General features: G+C 32.6%; 1 protein-coding gene across 1 annotated transcript in view; it reads left to right on the top strand.

The window, feature by feature from the left end:
* LOC111044547 (beta-mannosidase) overlaps nt 1-21846 on the top strand; it is a 56685-nt gene extending 34839 nt beyond the window's left edge. Inside the window, exons 8-16 of the mRNA XM_039425722.1 lie at nt 2092-2288; nt 3173-3363; nt 3852-4042; nt 4754-5019; nt 5570-5717; nt 6911-7150; nt 8291-8505; nt 19855-20125; nt 21449-21846. Coding sequence (XP_039281656.1) covers nt 2092-2288; nt 3173-3363; nt 3852-4042; nt 4754-5019; nt 5570-5717; nt 6911-7150; nt 8291-8505; nt 19855-20125; nt 21449-21573 — 1844 coding nt within the window. The 3' untranslated portion in view covers nt 21574-21846. The remainder of the gene's footprint in view (nt 1-2091; nt 2289-3172; nt 3364-3851; nt 4043-4753; nt 5020-5569; nt 5718-6910; nt 7151-8290; nt 8506-19854; nt 20126-21448) is intronic.
* Nucleotides 21847-22002: the final 156 nt, after the last annotated feature.

Below are 22002 nucleotides of genomic sequence, written 5' to 3'. Positions count from 1 at the left end.
AATGCTTTTATTTTATCAACAAATAAAGTGCATTACACTACCATACTGTAAGGTAGTTTAAACATTTTATGAAAAATTGTTATATGGTATTTAGAGTTATAATTAAGAATTTGAATTATAATTGAGATCAAATCTTGCTTTACACAAGTGTTCTTTGCATTCACAAGTATCCCATGGACACATTGAAATCAAAAATAACAGTATGCTGTGAATAATATGATGTTTCCTATGTAAATTTGTGTTCCATGAAAAGAATCAATAAATTATACTAATAATCGTCAATAATAATAATACTGCACTGAGTAGAAACAAAAACACAATAAAAGAGAAACGTGTTGGCACTACGCTTTCCAGTAGACAACTGAAATAATTATCAGTAACCAGACAGTTCAACATCTAAAAATAGCTTGTAACCATGGTGAACAGTTCCATGAATTCGCTAAATTGATTCTAGGTATTTGTCAATAATAAAGTCCTAAACAAATACTCATATACAAATGTTTGCAACTAGCATTCCGGGCGACGATACTATCAACTTTCACAAACGATTGTCAAATAAGAAACAATCATTTTTAAATATAATTGGACGATCATCATAAAATTATATTTGTTCGCTTTATTTGTCGAATTATTGTTCAAAATAAGTCCAAAACAAATAAGTTACCAGCCTTATCACAAATATGAATCGGTTTTACTGATTGAATATAGTCAAAGATTCAAGGACTTTCTACACTTTTCGAAATAAATTAATGGTTTCAAAATAAATATTGATGTAAAGCTAGTTTCTTTCTGAAATGAATGGCATATTTAATTTTCTCATCAATACAGCGGTTTTTATGTGAGGAATTGGTATTTGACGCGGTGTTTTGTATGTAATCCATATGGGAAGCCAGCGTTTGCCGGCCGAGAGGTCGGAGTTTGACGTAGGCTCATGCCATCTCATGCGCGTACGTAGACGCGATCGAGGCAACCTGCTATACACTATCCTTGGGCGTGATGTGCAGTTGCTGAGGCAAGCTGCTGATGATTCTTTGAGGTCTGCTGAGAGCTGGTTCAACCAGAACAAGTTGCTGCTGAACAAGGACAAGATATAGAAGCTTCTCTGCTCCTTGGGACAGGCTGGTCGAGTGGAAACTGATGTAAAGTTGCTGGGATTCTCCTTGAATACCAGAATAAGCTGGACAAGTCATATTGTCAATGTTTGCTCCAAGCTGTCCAGTGCGCTCTATCTTCTGCGAAAGTTGAAATCTGAAATTGGTGCCGGATACCTCCTCACTGTCTACTATGCCATGCTTCACAGCCATGTCTGTTATGGACTTCACCAGTGGGGGGACACTCTGGACGACTTGGTGATGTGCTGCTTCTGCAGAAAAAGGCTCTTCGTGTGCTAGTCACGGGCAGTGACTACATGGCTCATTTCAGACCACTCTTCAACATGTTAAAAAGGCTTACTGTTGTAAATCAGAACATTCTTGAATGACTGGTTTGCATCAGAGACAGACCTAGGAGTGCTGATACTCGTGGTGAGATACATGACTATGGAACCCGTCAGACTCACCTTATCAACATGCCAAGATGCCGTTTAGCAAGGACTCAGAAGAGTTATCCTTTCATTGCTTTCAAAATGTTCAATAAGCTGCCAGAATGGGTCAAGGATAGTGGAAGTGATAGAAAATTCCGAGCAGTTTTGAAATCTTTCTTGGTGGAGCATTCATTTTATAGCCTGAGTGAATTTCCTGATAGTGAGATGACATTTTGAAACTCTCTTGTGACATGTTTTATAAACCCTTGACACAGCCTATCCAGCAGCGCTGGTCAATGAGTTAGGATGAAACTAAACTAAAACTAAAACTAGCTCCATCCAACCTTTTCCTTGATTATTTATGTTCTAATTTAGTTGTTTGTTCATTTTGCTTGAATGTTTCAACTAGAAATTTTCCTTTTTTGTAACTTGAAAACTGCAAACTATTCCATTCATCGTTATTCTTATTTCATTCAGTCACTCAAAATTTATTATTCTTATTTTAAGTTATTGTTCGTCACTTCTAATATTGTTTTTGCATGTTTCTATTTCATTCTCATTACACGTAGGGTTGACTTTTTATTTTGAGATCAATGGCATCAAAATATTTGCGAAAGGCAGTAATTATATACCAGCTCACATATTGCCGGAACTGAGCAGTGATGAGGCCACTTTGAGAAATCTGCTTGGAGCTGCGAAAGACACTCACATGAATATGTTGAGAGTTTGGGGTGGTGGATTGTACGAATCCGAACTGTTCTACAAGGTGAGAGCATTCATTAATTTCACTATGATCAACTTCATATAAATATCTTCACATTGACATTCATGTCATTCAGCTTGAAATAATCTAAACTTATCAATCTCTTTTTGTTACGCAATGAGACGATGTACATAGAATTATTGAGGCACGAGAGTAAGCGACACTTGATTAAGATGTAAATCTGACAACAATAATTTATTTTCGATCTATTCTATAGCAAGAAAACTATTCACCACTATATTTCACAATCTTTTCCACGCTGTTATGTACTATCACACATGCTTTTGGAACTCATCTTGAGGTTAACTTCATTAAGATTCACTAAAGAAATGTTCGGAACGTTTAACACATTGAAATCAGAAAATATTTCTATTTCTGATTCAAGCAATTTCTGAAAATAGATTCATCGAAAAGTTAATATCAAATACAATAGAAATCATGAATACCATTTTAATACTAAGGTAAGGTTGATAGAAATGTGTTCTTATCCTAGGTTCTAGGAGCGTTCTGATGCAGAGCTTTACATTATGGAATGTAAACATTTGTTTCACTAGTCCGGTTCAAGTCACTACCTCCGTAAACAAAGCCTTAGTGCATTCGTGTGACGTCAGCACAGGTAGGGCTCCTACACCAATAAAAACACTAGCTGGTATAGATCAGCTGAAATCAACGAATTTTTATTGGTGAATGCACTACGGCTTCGTTTACGGAGGTAGTGTTCAAGTGTATAGTAAAGAACCCGACAACATTCCTAGGGTAACCTACCTTTACTTTTAGAGGCGAATTCATAAAACTCAGTTGTGTAATGTTTTTACAATACCTAGAAAATTCGTTAGATTTTTGTTTTGGAAAACATTAATTTATTGAGAAATACATTTTTGTTCCAGCTTTGCGATGAAATGGGTATCATGATTTGGCAAGACATGATGTTTGCTTGTGCAATGTATCCAACAAATGACGAGTTCATAAATTCGGTTTCAACTGAGATAGTTCAACAAGTTCGTAGACTTCAAAGCCATCCAAGTATTGTTGTTTGGGCTGGAAACAATGAGAATGAGGCCGCTTTGACTGGAAATTGGTATGTTTTCCAACTCTCGTTTATTACACAGTTTAATAGCGGTGGTAGAAGACAAAGTCCATTTTGGAAAGAGGATGGAAAATTAGAAAATCAATTTCAAAAAAGTTTTTCTTGTAACTTCAATATCTTGCAAAAATTGTTCAATTTGAAAAACAAAATCTGGTAGCTTATAAAACATTATTTATTGTTATAACATGAATTTAGCTATTAGTCATCAATATAAATAAACTAACACTACTAAAATTATGTTTTTTTCTAATTTGCTTAATTGAAGCATCAATTTATGCTTGCTTGATAGTTTATCAATCCTCACACGTTCAAAAATGTCAGGAGTTTTTAAAAGTTGCAAAATTTTGGTATTTCTAATTACCCTCTTGAAATTCATTCATTGTACGGAGATGTTGATGCTTAATCTTTATATATATTTTCTAGAATGAATTATGTACTCCATGAGCCTCATTGAGTTTATAATGTATCTTTTTTAATAGGTACCACACTCTGAAAGGGAGAAAACGGTATTCTCTGGATTACGTTGAACTTTACGTGAGAACAATTAAGCGGTTAGTGGAAGAAAATGATGGCACTCGATCATATGTTGTTTCAAGCCCTTCAAATGGATTGGAATCAGAGAGAGAAGGGTACTTGTCCAACAATCCTTACAATCCTTTGTATGGAGATGGTACGATATTATATTTTTCAAGTTTGAATTCAATTCAATTACTTCTCAATGTAAAAACATCAATTCAAGTTTTACTATCCAGTACCTGATTTACATGCTGTTGAGCAGCCTGCATACAGGGACAATAGTTGTTTCCACTAGCTGTCGCGGGAAAGTGGAATTTGAAATGTCACGTACATTTAAATTTCAAATTCCGCGTTCCCGCGACAACTACTGAAAGCTATTATTGTCCCTGTGTGCAGATAACTAGAATTTATAGTTGTTGAATCCTGATCCTATCAAAATCCTGGGTTCTGAATTTGGTTTCTGTAAATTTACTCTTCCTTAATCTCATTTCTATTGAAAACATTCTCTATTATTTAAATTCTTAGTTTTCAATTGCTTGTTCTGTGATTTAATATCGAGGTACTTGACCTTGCATATTCGCAAAGTTCACATATTCGCAAAATTCACATTCCTCAGCGATTTGTATTGAAAAAATATATATAACGGAATTTATTTAAATATCTCAAATTACACAAAAACAATATTACTTTCATTTGGTTAACAGCAAATACGGGTTGTTAAAATAGAGAACACAATAAAAAATGCTATGTAAAAGTTGATGATTCAAAATATTTCATTTTCTTTGAGTCATTGCCACTTTATCCTACCTATTGGAGGACCCACATCCTACTTGTTGAGTTGAATTGCTTTCTCGTTTTTTTCTAGTACACGTCTACAACTACTTAGCTGATAATTGGGACATAACCAATGTCGGTCCTACAAGATTCAGTTCAGAATATGGCATCCAATCATTGCCCTCGTATACAACTCTGAAGCAAGTCATACCTGAACATGATTTGATTCCATTCTCAAAGCTCATCAATAGTAGACAACATCACCGAGCTGGCTATGTTCAGATAGAAGAAGAAATCAACATGAATTTGCCAAATTTCAATAGATCTGATATTCATCAGTGGATCTACTTTAGCCAGGTATTAAAACATATCTTGTCCATTTCGAAAACGTCATAGGCGTTTTTGAATGTAATTTTTCTATAGAAAAAGTTGAACTCATTCTAGTTCAAATTTTTGCAATTACAAATCAAATCTGAGGATTTTCTTTTTTTGAAAAAACCTGCTTCAATATCTTGATCTTCACATCTACCACACCTTGAATTTGAAACTTTAGGAAAATCTCATTCAAGGAAACACAATTGAATATCTTTTTTGAATTTTGAGAGAATTTCTGTTTGAATAAATTAGTAGAAATCCAATAAGATCTAGATTTGTTATATAAGTAAAAAACTCACTTACTTTTGTTATATGAACTTACAAAATTCTACTTTACATCAATTTCTATGTACTGAATCAACATGCTTCTCAATATTCATCAACTTAGTGATCGGGAGATGGGAGAATACAGGGATCTACATCAATGTAACTTAATTGACAATGCACTCTTCACCAAATACTCAACAACTGTGATCTATCATGAAGCAAAATGTATTAATATAAAATAAGGTGCGCTACTGTTGCCTTTCAGATCAATCAAGCTATGTCGATGAAAACGTTAACTGAGAGATATCGACAAATGCGTGACTCAGTGGACAGCAACGGCTATGGCTTGACAATGGGAGCGCTCTACTGGCAACTGAACGATGTTTGGCAAGCACCCTCGTGGTCATCTCTAGGTAACATATTCACTTCCCGCATCAATATAACTCCAATCATTAGTCTAGTTATTCCAAATTTACTCATCATACGTTCCAGACTTTTCAAGCTATTTTTAACAATCACCTTGGTTGGCATTTTATGTCGTGTTTGCTGAAAGGCTATATTGCAACTTGTAGGTGAGTCACTTTGACTATATTCTTTCAGCATATCACGATCTTCTTTGTTGAATGATACAGGCGGCAAGAAGTTCTGGCCCCTTGCCTTCCTTGGGCAACTGGTCACTGAAATTTTTGAAGGGGAGGTTAGTAACTCGTTAGCCTCCTTGAGGCTCTACTTCTAATACTCGCCTCGAACACCGAGGGTACTGTGTTATTCCATGTTTATTTTCGAGCAGTGAGCATGCAGAGAGAGAATGAATGATTTGTGCGTTTAAGAAACTTTAAAATATGTCAACGACTAGTTTCGACCCTAACTTAGGTCATTTTCAAGTTGACCTAAAGGTATAATATCTATATGGGCAATACAGGCAGTTTTTTTTGGGTTTTGGGTTGTTAGGTTCCAGTAAAAAAGCGTTGAAAAAACTGTGTTTGTAATATTATTCTTGTTTATAATCATCATTACTAATTATACTCATTGTTTGCATTTATTCAATGTAGCCTAACTTAGTTCCAAAATTGAATATTTATTTAAGTTTGAATAGAAAATGTTAGTGAATTGGAAGTGGAGTTACAATGTTAGATTGGAACGTGTTCGTCAAGTCACAAATATTCTGCATTTATCACTCATATCTAATTAAAATCGCACTTGTAACTGCAATCTTGTAAAATGAGTTTCTAGATTCTTGGCCAACTTTCATGGCTCTGTACTTTTCACTTTTACTAGGCCACGTATATCTTTTCCGCACAGAATTAATCAATTCTCTAAGCAACACAACAGAAAACGATTTCTCTAAAAATAAATAGTACAGTTTTCTCCACAGCAGAAAAAATATTATTCTAATATAAACAATACACAAAAAAACATTTTTTTCGTAATTTAATTTTAATTACAGGTACAGGTTCAGCCTTGTTCTCCCTCCATGATCATAATTATTATATTATGATTATAGTGTTTTGTACAATAAATGAATGGATATGTGTTTCAGAAAAGTTATTGTGTTTTCTTTTCTGAAAATCTATTTCACATTAAGAATAAAACAATTTTGTGTTAGAATTCGGTGGCAAATGGAAAATGCTGCACTACTTTGCCGAGAAATTCTTCTCGCCGATACTTGTATCGCCGTGGATTGAGTACGACGATCGAGTGAAGGCCATGGTGATATCTGATCGACATCAGCTGCCTCCTCTGCAAGTGCAACTGCTGGTTGTCGTCTACCGGTGGGACCAATTCAGTCCAGTCAACACGTTTGTCACCAAAGCAACTATTGTATGTATAATTTCAATACGTTCTAGTGTATAGACCAACACCCGATTTATCTTTCGCCATTCCAATGTCTCATCGTTCTTACACTCATTATCATGCCGTTTATTTATAACCAGTCACTTACACTTATTACCGGATAGTTTTATCACTTGCATTTAGTACCGATACTCACTTATAACTTATACGTATTACCCGATAGTTTTTATCATTTATCACTTACACGTATCACCCGATAGTTTTATCACTTATCACTTGCACTTATTACTATTAAATTACTTATCATTATTAAACGAAAATCCGAATTAAATGCTGTAAATCACCCCGAAAACTTCTGCTACTGCAAATGTTGACAACAGGGTAAACAGACAGATAGAAATTCGATGAGCACTGCTATTCAAAAATTATTTGTTAGCCCGGGAATTTGTCTTCGGGGTGATTTACAGCATTTAATTCAGATTTTCATTCAATAATAATGGTTGAATCATTCAGCATTTTAATAAATGCAATATCTCAGTAATTTCCATCTGTACTACACGATAGTTTTGGAGCCTCCAAAAGAGTAGGATGATATCATGTTCTATGAAAATAACATTTTTATCAACATAAATGAATGAACTTTGATTTCGGAATAAATAAACATGTTGAAAACGGTGAGGTAAATCTACTTTATATAGCCTCTCCATCAATCTCCATTATAACAAGTACAATCTCCAGTCATCATTCATAATTTTCATTCGAGGAAAATGTACGTTATGTATTGTACAAGAAAAAATCCAGAAGAAGCATCATTGCTTATAATTACAATGAGCATTAAATCTAATTGTAAAATTTGTTCACGATTAATTTTTAATTATAAATACAAATTAAATATTCTCTTCTAAATGTTTAACATTGGATCAAATTCAATTCTCGATTTCTTATATTTCCGAATCTTATTCAATAAATTTTATTGAAGCTCCTCAAATCGGCAGGATTTAAATTTATCTTATATATTTTTTTTATTAGATGAGCATAGCTCAAAAGGTTCTCTTCAATTATGTTAAAGGTAAATTATATTATGATTATAGTGTTTTGTGTACAATAATGAATGGATATATGTTTCAGAAAAGTTATTGTGTTTCTTTTCTGAAAATCTATTTCACATTAGAATAAAACAATTTTGTGTTAGAATTCGGTGGCAAATGGAAAATGCTGCACTACTTTGCCGAGAAATTCTTCTCGCCGATACTTGTATCGCCGTGGATTGAGTACGACGATCGAGTGAAGGCCATGGTGATATCTGATCGACATCAGCTGCCTCCTCTGCAAGTGCAACTGCTAGTTGTCGTCTACCGGTGGGACCAGTTTAATCCAGTCAACACGTTTGTCACCAAAGCAACTATTGTATGTACAATTTCAATACGTTCTAGTGTATAGACCAACACCCGATTTATCTTTCGCCATTCCAATGTCTCATCGCTCTTACACTCATTATCATGCCGTTTATTTATAACCAGTCACTTACACTTATTACCGGATAGTTTTATCACTTGCATTTAGTACCGATACTCACTTATAACTTACACGTATCACCCGATAGTTTTATCACTTGCATTTAGTACCGATACTCACTTATAACTTACACGTATCACCCGATAGTTTTATCACTTGCATTTAGTACCGATACTCACTTATAACTTACACGTATCACCCGATAGTTTTATCACTTGCATTTAGTACCGATACTCACTTATAACTTACACGTATCACCCGATAGTTTTATCACTTGCATTTAGTACCGATACTCACTTATAACTTACACGTATCACCCGATAGTTTTATCACTTGCATTTAGTACCGATACTCACTTATAACTTACACGTATCACCCGATAGTTTTATCACTTATCACTTGCTCTTATTACTATTAAATTACTTATCATTATCAAACGTAAATCCGAATTAAATGCTGTAAATCACCCCGAAAACTTCTGCTACTGCAAATGTTGACAACAGGGTAAACAGACAGATAGAAATTCGATGAGCACTGCTATTCAAAAATTATTTGTTAGCCCGGGAATTTGTCTTCGGGGTGATTTACAGCATTTAATTCAGATTTTCATTCAATAATAATGGTTGAATCATTCAGCATTTTAATAAATGCAATATCTCAGTAATTTCCATCTGTACTACACGATAGTTTTGGAGCCTCCAAAAGAGTAGGATGATATCATGTTCTATGAAAATAACATTTTTATCAACATAAATGAATGAACTTTGATTTCGGAATAATAAACATGTTGAAAACGGTGAGGTAAATCTACTTTATATAGCCTCTCCATCAATCTCCATTATAAGTACAATCTCCAGTCATCATTCATAATTTTCATTCGAGGAAAATGTACGTAATGTATTGTACAAGAAAAAATCCAGAAGAAGCATCATTGCTTATAATTACAATGAGCATTAAATCTAATTGTAAAATTTGTTCACGATTAATTTTTAATTATAAATACAAATTAAATATTCTCTTCTAAATGTTTAACATTGGATCAAATTCAATTCTCGATTTCTTATATTTCCGAATCTTATTCAATAAATTTTATTGAAGCTCCTCAAATCGGCAGGATTTAAATTTATCTTATATATTTTTTTTATTAGATGAGCATAGCTCAAAAGGTTCTCTTCAATTATGTTAAAGGTAAATTAAATTCTAGTGAGATTAGGTTTTTGCTTTTAAATGACAATATGTTGATATTATTTTAAATATTTTGATAATTTTAAAGAGTAGTGTAAACAAGATCTGGACGGCAGGATAAACCTCCACCAATTATGTAAACAATATGTGCCTACACCGAGTATGTAAAGGTGGGGAAATGAAACAAGAAATGATCGTACTGGTTTTGATAATTAAAACAAAACAATAAATTATTAGTACAAATTGGAATTATAATTATAAATTATGAAATAACAATAAATAGATAAATATTTCAAGGGCTACTCGCTTGGCTGCTAGTGAAGATTAAATTTGTTGTGGTTATGGAAAAATTAAAACAATGACTCAGTAGTCACCTACCTTTTTGATAATGGCCCCCAATTTGGCATCCACTGGTTAATCGCGACGTTAATTATTAATGAAAAATAAATAAAAAAAACTGATCTAATGAAGTGGGTTCAGATCCCTTCCTATTCAATAATACAATTCTCTTTAAACTGCCCGAACTGTGACAGGAAAACTGTATTATAAAACAAGAACAAAATCTATCCCCTTCACCAGAACAGCCGGACTTTTACTCTCAGTCCTAACGAACGAGCTCACACACACCACTAGTAAAATTTTTGGGTATTAATATATAACTCAGTCAATGCCAAACATGAAGCCATTTCAAATACATATTTTTATCAGTCGCACAAGCCGAACACGTTTGTTATGAAAAACAAAAGAGAAACTACAATAATTTTGATAACAAGTGAAATAAACAATCTTTCTGTCGATGACAAAACTGTTCAAAGGCAGAAACACCGTTCATTAAACTTTTCGTAAAATAAAACTCTAAAATCCTGATCAATATGAGATAAATATATGAATCATATATATGTCCCATATGACCAGGTGACACATCACTCATCCCGCTGAAAGACTCGTCCCTGAGTCTGTAGTCAAGAGGGGAACAAAAAAAAATAAATAATGATTAAACAAAATAATATACTCGGGAAACAAACGTGTGCCTGATTGACTTGATAATGCTACTATACATTGAAATCAAACATTTACATAGAAAGGTAGGTTACTCAAACTAAATTACAAACATTCAAATCAAAATCAAAAATGAAACAATGCTGCACAATAACATTGATTATATATGAAACTAACTTTCAATATTATACACATTAATATACATGAATATTCAACTTATTATGAAAAGAAAATCTCAATTGACAATAATTTATTTGTGAATCAACATTGAACTACTTCAAAAGCTGCAATAAAAATCGAGAAAAAAAAAAACTTTATAAGTACATTATGACTCATAACTATAATTATAGTCAAGAAAAAAAACAATAAAACAGTTAATCCATCAAAAAGTAACTATATAACTCCTAACTATCGATTATATGTATCTTGGGTTGTGCTACCGTTACAGCAGATAATTTACACACATACAACTTGATGCCTAAATATGCACAGAATAAAGTTAAAAACCCTAACCAGCCAAATAATATATAAAAAACAAAACTAGAGGAATTTACAACATCTCCCCAAGAATTTGGAAGATCTACTTTGTGAAATATATCTGACGATATTACGTCTTGAACTGTAAATTCCGGAACCTTTATATCTATATCAGTTTTTAAAATTTCGCTAAAATTAACAAAATTAGGATTGAAATGCGGTTGCAAAACATCAATTTTCAACGAATTAAACTTAACCCAATGCAAAGGTAAGTAATGGAGAACCTGAGGTTGTTTATCAACATTTGCGTCACACGGAAAAGTCTTTCTCACCATTATTCTCCCGCCGACCGAAATCTCGCAATGACAGGGTAAAACCACATACATTGCTCCCGGAATAGGTTGAAGATGATGAAACGAACCTCCCTCGCAAGTGACTGTAGTGTTGGCCTGTATATTCGCGACGATATACTCCGAAGGCGAAAATTCGACGATCTCCAACTCCTGCTTAGCTGGACGACAGCTTAAACTGCAATATTGTTGGATGTCCTTCAGCTCTGTCGCCGCAAACAAGTGATGCATACATCTCGATGACATATGTCCTCCATGCACCAGCCGCGGAAGATAGCATAAGAAATCGTCCTGTGCCCGACAAGAAGAGAGATGATCTCCCGAGATGACCTGAATCTCACCGTCCTCCTGTCTCCGCGCCAAAACGAAATCCTGCTGCTGAAGCTGACAAATCTGGCCGTCGAAATACATAGGTGTCCTCACATACTTGTGCAATTGAAACTGTCCGCCGATGCTGACCAACGGTACTTTTAAGCTAAGCACCATGGAGTTCTCCTTCACCACGCAAGTCGTAAGTGGAAGATCAAAATATCGCTGCAAATCCGATAGAGGTATAGCTAACTGGTGTCCTTTCGACTTATATCCTTTCTCCAATCTGAAGAGATCTGAACGTAATAAATTGGGGTGTACCAGCGAAAAGGGTAAAAGCTTTTTATCACAGCGTTCCTTCGCAGTATTTATGAATTCCTGCCGTGATAAAATATTTACATGTGAGTAGAGGTGAAAAATGTAAATTAATAACTGGTTTGTGAACAGTGTTTTCTCCTCCGATACATTCTGTTGTACGAATAATCTCATACTGTCTGTTAATTTGCTATACGCATCGTGAAATTGCTGAGAAAAATTTCCAGCAAACTGCCTCAAGTTGCGAGAAATCCGAATTAAATCTTTGTGGTCGTCTGCAACCAACCCTTGGAATGCGTTGAGGTGATCAGCTACATGTTTTTCGTTGAATTCCAGCTTATGAAGTTCCCCATCCGTCGCGACTGCGCAACAAAAATGAAGAAAATCGCCGACAACATCGATCGCTCTGGTCTTTCGTGAAGCTTGAGTTCCCAAACGAATTGAAGAGTTGAAAGCAGCATGACTGTTGCGAAGAATTCCGTTTGTAGAATTATACAAAACTTCTACCGCATCCGCTAAACTGCAATCCTCTTGTTGACAGTTAGGCCAGAACACCCTTTCCGCCTGCAAGATGTCGAGCTGAGCTGCCGGGAAATCTACCTCGTATGTTAGTGGAACCGATGATTCATACGCTACAGCGTGACGTAGCTCCTTGTAGAAAACTCCCGCGAAGACCCTGACTGCCTCCAGTTGCGCCGTGAAAGTCGTGAGAATGAGAAATGACGCAAAATGTACCATAATTGACATGTTTATGCGTAACAGAACCTCTTACAAACAAAAAAAACTCTACTTGAAGCAACCGCAAATGAATCGTAATAAAAAAAAATCAAGAGAAACGTTTACAATAATATTAATAAACTCGACGTGAATATTACAATTAACAACTGGACTGGCTGGTTAGCATATATTATTAATCAGAAACCTAGAAATGATACAATTTATTAGAAGTGCATAGGCCTATATATATATATACTGGAACAATTCTGAAATCAGAACAATATATGAGTCATATGAAAACAAAATCACAATCATACAATAAATAATCAGAATATAAAAACTTATACTCTAGTTATATTTTTATTGAGAAAGAAATTCAAGTCAAAATAAAAGTGAATAAAATATTCATCCATCAAAAATATAATTGTCTTATAACAGCTTCATTATGAATTTCTATTAGTGAACGTTTAAAAGTATCAATAACGTTTGTCACTCAATGAACGACCTTGCCCTGGATATGAATAACAAGATTGACAACTAAACAAAAATACGTGACAATTGCACTTTCTTTAACGTAGGTCACATCAGTACAAACGCAAAAATAAAATAACAAAACAATGAATTACATTACTGTACTTTTTCGTGGCACCAAATATTAAAACGTACCATGATTTATCGAGAAAAAAAAAGAAAGTTATATCAGTGATAATGTTATATTACAAAAATGTAACATGTAATCAGAATATGTAATTATGTGAATGAAACATGACCATTTGGTTATCATAAAATGGTAAACTATCCATCAACCATATTTCCTGTTCATTTTCCTGGAATAACCATAATTTGAAATAACTGAGATATAATTATAATGACTATGAATTATAACATGGTTAATCATAACTGTAAAATCAATACAAAATCAATAATGCAACTGGTGAAATTAAATGTAAAACCCAGCCAAATAACAATTTTCATAGGTAACTGTACCCTAAAATTATAAATATGTAACCATGGAATAATAAACCCTCTTCTATAATAACTGATTCTATATCGTAAAACATGGTTCTACAATGATTACCAAAAATCACTTCTGAAAATAAAAACTCAACCATAATAATAAGCCCTAAACTCAACCTATTGTGCCAAAAGAAAAACTTTTCTACTCAAAACCATTAATATTAGAACCATGACACAATGAAACTCAAATATTATCATGAAATATAATCAAGAATATAGTAATCATTAGTTTATACTGAGAAAAAATTATAAAACGAAATTCAATTCAAAGATATAAACGTATAAAACTGAAACTCTGCTATCCATAGCTAAAAAATTCCCCTATAACCGTTTATTATAACCCATGGACAATAAGTTTGGTCTATATTACCATTGAAAAATATGGACTTCACCTCCAGCAACAATAATAATACTTTAATAAAATTTTACGAGGACTTATAATTATAGGCTTGAATCATAAGACCCCATCGAAAACAGATCAAATAAATAAAATATAATCCTATTATTCAACCACTGGATGATAAATCCATAAATATTATAATCAATTCTGATAAACAATGATGAAATGATAAATAATTACGAATAATATTTACAAAAATTCTCTTAGGGACTTTAATATAGCGCATAACTTCAAAAAAATATGACTTAAAAAAATGACTATCACCATTAAACCTTAATTATCAACACCTTATGACAACAAATTCAAATATTTAATTCATGAAATATATCAACAAAACATCTACCTTTAATAACCCTTGAAAATATTTCAATAAAACTTATTCATAACCTTAATATAATGAAATATAAAATCCAAAGGGCCAAAATTCTAAAGTGAAATATCTCAGAACCCTTTGCCCTAAACAAAATTATAATTATCGCAATGCTAAAATCTATGCTAAGAAAATATGAAACTGCAATAAAATTTTTTTCGAAAATCGACTTTTTCCGAATTTGTCTGAAATTTCTAGACTAACAATCAAGATACGCCGCATACCTTGTAAATTCAAAATCAGTAGATAACCATTCAGCAGAAACGCGCGAAATTCAAAATCCGTGTCTGACTGTAGCCGAAAATTTACTACCTATTGAAATAACTCACGAACCCTCAAATATCTCAAAAATATCTACTTCACATATCCTATCCCATTTTAGAAATGCAAGCGAATGACCTAAAATTCATCTTTAAATTCAAAAAAAAAATTTTTTTGCTACTATACAAGGTCACCAACAAAAACTATAAAATGAAAAACCTCAAAACCCTTTGCTCTAAACAAACTTTTTCACAGAACAAAGTTGAACGTACTCATCCTAAAAAATAAGATTCCCGAAAAAAAAATCGAAAAATCACAAAATTGTTTTCCATGAACTGGAGATTTCTGAATTTTTCGATAATTTCGCCTCTTGACAGCCAGTAGAGCAAAAATTAGTAGAAGTCAATCAATATCGAACGCTATCAAAATCGTCGTTTGAAAAACTTCCTTCACAACAGATTCGTTCGGTGAATTACATTGAATTTCCAGAATATGTTTCAAAATACTAAAACAAAACTTTATTGGACATAAACGATTGAAATTATCACTACCTACAAGCTCAGTGAAAAAAAAAATTATAAAATCCCAAAATTTAATTCACCTGTAACATGACTATCATCCCAACGAAAAAAAAACTCAATATCTAGATTAAAGACGACATTATTATGGTATAATGATTGAAATAAAAATTTTTTTCACTTTTCCACACCTTGCTGTCATCTCTTAAAACATAATTTCTAGCTTTTCGTGCAATAGTTCTCTCCGCTGACTCTAAATCCAACAAAGCGTCATATATCTTTTTCAAAAACGGATCCTGTTTTTGCAATAATCCTATATTTATACTAGTAATCATGTTAGCGGATTCTTGCGCATCATCTCTAAGTTGATTCTGTAGAGAAGTTATTTCTTCGCTCGTAATGACAAAAGAGAATTCAAAAAATCGTTCTCATATCGGACAATGATTATTTTCAATTTATCTGACATCGAATGATGTATTAGTCCCAAACAGTTCAGCGTTCTTCATTGAATGACAACTGCAAATCAGCTAAAAGGCCTCGTTCTACTAGCAATATTGTCTCATGTAATACTTTCGCTGAGTCTGCTGAGTCTGAGTTCGTTTTTCAAACCTCTCCAGAATTATTGTTTCAATAAATATTTCATCGCTATTAACGCTTAACTGGGACACGTTTTCCAAACTATTCAAAATTATGTCATCATATTTCTCTACCGAACTCTCATTAATAACAATTCCATCAGTTTCAATTTTATTATTCTTCATATCTTTCGGATAATTACAATAATTCAAATCTGACTCTGTATTTTCACCTTCACTGTTCACACAAATCGCTGATTCACATTTTTTCTGTAATCGATTCAATATACTATTTCCATGGCCTGGTTCTTGTTTATCGATGATTATTGATTCATTCATCTTGTTAACAAAACTTTTATTATCTACATCACTTTTCAACTCTGAACATGAGTCAGTAATATTTCGTTCAACACCATTATTTGCTGATCCACATTTCTGGCTATAATTAATTTTAATATCTACAAGATCGATCTCGTGTTTATGGGAGATTGAATATTTCCTATCATCAGTATTAGAATAGTTTCTTCTAACATATATCCCATTGTGCCTAACACCTTCCAAAGTAGAACCTGATTCAGTGACTATACAACCTCCTAATTCATTCCTTGAATTATCAATATTTGATGGACCGCCGTCTAAAACATTTTCATCAATATGCCTAGTACTAAACTCCTGTGTCCTATCAGTAAAATATGCTTTCTTACGTCTAGCATTTTCCGAAAACTTATTTCTGCCATCAAAAGAACACACTCTAATATCATAGCCTTCTTTTTCACAAATTCTATGCATCCTTTTATAAACCCGATAAGCATAATTAACGTTGTAAAAACAATTCCGCGTAAAATGATTATGTTTACCACAAACTTTACATTTCTTACGTCTTCTTTTTCTATTAGTCCTATTATTCACGAGACTAACATTCTGATGCATCTTGACTCCTCTAGATTCACAATCATTACGCATACCAGAGTTCACAAAATGTTCAAACGGCCTGTTATCAATCGTAAAAGAGAAATCCAAATCACTTTCCGATAAATCTGATAACTCTTCCTTAATCATTTCCCTATCTTTATCCTCTTTGTAAATTATATCTTCCTCATTCAAATCACAATCATTACAAATAAGAACTTCATCCAACCCATTTTCAATCTCGAAGTTACTAACATGACAATATACATCCACTTCATTTGAAACATAATAATTACAAGAATCAAAATCATCACAGATAATAGCATTTTCTAAACAATTCTCATTTTCAAACTCATTTCCGATTTCCAATAGTTCTTCAAATTCTGGTTCCATAATATCATCAATTACTTGCACCTGTCCAAATTTCCACTCATTCAAATACTGACATGATAATTCATATTTCTCAATATTTTTATACAATTCTACAATAGTACTATTTGATAACATTATAATTCTTTCAAATATATTTGAAGACAAACCTCTTAAAATTATCCTGATAATCCGAGATTCATGCATATTCGAATCTACTTTTCTACATAGGGATAAGACTCGTGCTACAAAATCTCTGCCATCTTCGTCAAATTCCATGCTACAAGTATCTAATTCCTTTTCTAGTTTCCACAATTTGAGAGGAGATCGATAGAAATTAACCAATTTTTCTTTCACTGGCATATATTCAAATTTGTTCTGTTGAGTCAAATCGTTCTCAATAACGTCAAAATATTTCTCAGCACTTCCTTTCAAACAAAACCGCAAGTATAATAAATTATCTTTTTCATCCCAACCGTTCGCTAAGGCAACCTTTTCAAAATAGTTGAAAAAATCATCAATGTCAAATTCTTCATCTTTTCCATCAAAAAATTTCGGTAATAGTAACGGTCTAAGTTTTTCCATTGTTAATCTGTTCCAATCCAATTCTATTCAATAATAAATAATAAATTTCCAATTAATCTGGTTTCAATAATCATAAATTCTCCATATCTCAAATATCGATATCTCTCCAATAATAATAAATTTATCCTATTCAATCATATCTTAATAATCATTAATTTCTCATCTCATCATAAATATCTAATTCTTTCTAATGAGAATTGATAATAAATCTTGCAATCGTACAAAATCTTCAATTGTCATAGCTTTTGCAATTCAAAATCAATAATAATCGTAAATCTTCCAATATCGTGAATCTCAAAATTAATCTGTTCAATTATAATCATCATTCTCCATCCGTTAAAATCCATTATTAGTAATCAATTATTGTTCCACAAATTCAATAAATCCTCGAAATTCATCCTACTAACTGTTTCTAGAGCCCCGTAAGGTTTAAACTCAACTACTTCACCCATAATTTCACTGAAATAAAAACATATAATTATTTAATAATGAAAAATGCAACCACAAAAATTGAATCTTCAATGAGGTAACCGGAAAAGTCCAAATTTTAAAAGCTGGATTAAATACCCGGCGCCTCCACCAATTATGTAAACAAGATCTGGACGGCAGGATAAACCTCCACCAATTATGTAAACAATATGTGCCTACACCGAGTATGTAAAGGTGGGGAAATGAAACAAGAAATGATCGTACTGGTTTTGATAATTAAAACAAAACAATAAATTATTAGTACAAATTGGAATTATAATTATAAATTATGAAATAACAATAAATAGATAAATATTTCAAGGGCTACTCGCTTGGCTGCTAGTGAAGATTAAATTTGTTGTGGTTATGGAAAAATTAAAACAATGACTCAGTAGTCACCTACCTTTTTGATAATGGCCCCCAATTTGGCATCCACTGGTTAATCGCGACGTTAATTATTAATGAAAAATAAATAAAAAAACTGATCTAATGAAGTGGGTTCAGATCCCTTCTATTCAATAATACAATTCTCTTTAAACTGCCCGAACTGTGACAGGAAAACTGTATTATAAAACAAGAACAAAATCTATCCCCTTCACCAGAACAGCCGGACTTTTACTCTCAGTCCTAACGAACGAGCTCACACACACCACTAGTAAAATTTTGGGTATTAATATATAACTCAGTCAATGCCAAACATGAAGCCATTTCAAATACATATTTTTTATCAGTCGCACAAGCCGAACACGTTTGTTATGAAAAACAAAAGAGAAACTACAATAATTTTGATAACAAGTGAAATAAACAATCTTTCTGTCGATGACAAAACTGTTCAAAGGCAGAAACACCGTTCATTAAACTCTTCGTAAAATAAAACTCTAAAATCCTGATCAATATGAGATAAATATATGAATCATATATATGTCCCATATGACCAGGTGACAGTAGTTCATATAACGAAAAGTTGAAATACTGAACAATTTGAAACATACACAAATTTATTTTGTTGCAAGAATTGGTACTGTCCATATAAGTTTAAAAGGTACTTTACGATTTTTTCTTGTTACGAGTTATCCTCTATCCACAAGTTGACTTTGACTTTTGTGTGAAAAATGCAGTATAATATTCCAAATTTTGAAAGCACTATAATATTATCTTAATCTACAGCTATAGTGATAGTGATGTCACCATAAGCTTCCATCCCATTCAATGTTATGAGTTCATGTTTAATTTATTATTTTATATACTAATTTTATCAGTATTCTTTGATTGTGTTTCATTTTTTCATCCATCTCCGATCTCCTATAACCTATATAAGCAAATATCGTCTCATGAATTGCTTATTGTAATATTTTTTCAAGGATTTGATAATTAAGATTAAATGTTTTTAAATAGTCATTACTATTAAAATACTTGAAAATTATTGTTCAAATTCACTTTTCAGGTGAAAAACATCAGACCACATTCAGATTCTTCATCGCAATTTGAGATAACTATAACTAGCGATCAGATAGCCCTTTTTGTGTGGCTCGACGCAGGAACTATCAAAGGACGATTTTCCGATAATGGCTTCCAAATGACATCAAGGGAGAAGAAAGTGACATTCATGTCTTGGCAGCCTTTATCTGAAAACGAACTGGCCAAGGTTCTCACTATTTCCACTGTGAAAGGCCACCAATTAATCACCGGTAAGTTATCTTCAAATTGCATGCTATTTGAGTTGAGCTACTAAATTACTTGGAAACCAGAGATTTTTTATTTGTTTGGTCCAAGTTTCAAGAACAATGTAACGTAATGCTCAGAATCCTTCTTACTTCAGCAGATAATCTTTGCATGTTTGAGAAATATAATTTCAGTTCCTTATTTGTAGTCCAACAATATACTTCATTTATTATCAAATTATAATCAGGTGCTATAAAATTCAAGTGATTTATATCAAATATTACCATCGAGAAACAATTGCATAAACGCTATTGTTCCTCTATTATATTGCTTAGAGTGAGATTCACCGGTTATAAAATCAATGGAAATGATAGGACGGCAGAGATGCTATTTTTGCACCACCGCCTTCTGGAGTACATGGCTGTGATTCAAGTTATTCCTGTGTACAATATCTGAAATAACATTTAGTGCCGGTTGCACAAGAGCCTACTAAATTTTAACCGTGATTAATTATTTCCAAGAGAACCAATCACAGAAGCCTTCTTTCCAAAAAAGCCTTCTCTGATTGGTTCTCGTTGATTCAATCATGATTAAAATTCAACAGGATTTTGTGCAACCGGCACTAATTATTGTTGATTCTTGTTAATAATGATAAAATCTATCTCAAATATATTATATTCGCCAAGAAAATATATTTTCTCAAGAATTAATTATAAATTTCCGTATTTCTAAATACGTAAGCCTAAAAACGATTTTGTCTAATGACAGACAACTTGATAGCAAACGAATGTTAATCAGGCGCTGACTTTATAACTTGAATCCTACTAGTACTTATTTTTATATCAAATTATCCATATTTGCTTATAAGGTGAGAATATACCTATACTTTATTGATATATTTGCTATTCTTTAAATTCAGCTAACGAGAGTTTCCCATAACAGAACAGATAGAGAAATATGACATTATTATTATTGAAAAATTTATATATTATTCTTGTTCTAGCTTCAATAATTAAAGTGATTTACATTATTTTATAAAATGGTACCACTCATAATTCACTACAACACTAATCTTTCCAAACAAGAAGATTTAAAAGCAAGTTTGAAAAAAAATGTTTGATTTGATAACACTTGATGACTATGCCATCGAGCGACAAACGATTCCCTTATAAAGAGACGTTTCCCATAATATGGATGTAAAACGATTTTTACGAATAATAATGTTATGACCTATGTTCATATTATATGTTCAATACGTTCATATTTCATCTAGAGCATAATATATGAATTGTTGTATCTATAAACTTTTAATGGGTATGTTATAATACATTTATAATGTTTAATGCTAGGTAACGATGCTACGTCTTCGAATGCAGGCACTGATCTTCCAGCACATCTGGTTGCGCCCTCCAAAGCTAGTATTTTAAGTGGAATTAGTGTAATAGTATTATTCATTCTGAATATCGTACTGTAATTTCCTTCATTTCAGTTTTCTGTGTTACCCTTCATGGCTGTGCTCTACACTACTTAACTCTTTGATGATATAATTTACACGTGAAAATTTACTTTTGATGTAGTTTTGTTTTATTAATGTAGTTATTGTTGTTGTTGGACTAACTTTTGTTACAGTTTAGTGATATACATTATTTAATAGTCTTTTTTGTTGTTGCTTTAACTTTTGTTTGTTAGTTTATAGTTTGGTGGTATAGAAAATTGATTTATCAATAAAGTACATTTTTGTTGTTTGATGATATTTTCCTAGATTAACTATAGTGATCCAATTCCTTATCCAAATTTCAGTTATTTGTAAATTTTATTTAGTTGTATAATACAACTTAGACGTATAATACATCATGGCATCTTTTCTCTATGGTAGTAGCTCAACTGAGCTAAATTAAGTTCA

Source organism: Nilaparvata lugens, chromosome 4 (genome assembly GCF_014356525.2).
Source record: "Nilaparvata lugens isolate BPH chromosome 4, ASM1435652v1, whole genome shotgun sequence".
Classification (NCBI taxonomy): Eukaryota; Metazoa; Arthropoda; class Insecta; order Hemiptera; family Delphacidae; genus Nilaparvata; species Nilaparvata lugens.
Note: the sequence above shows the minus strand (reverse complement) of the source record. Positions and strands in the feature narration are given on the sequence as shown.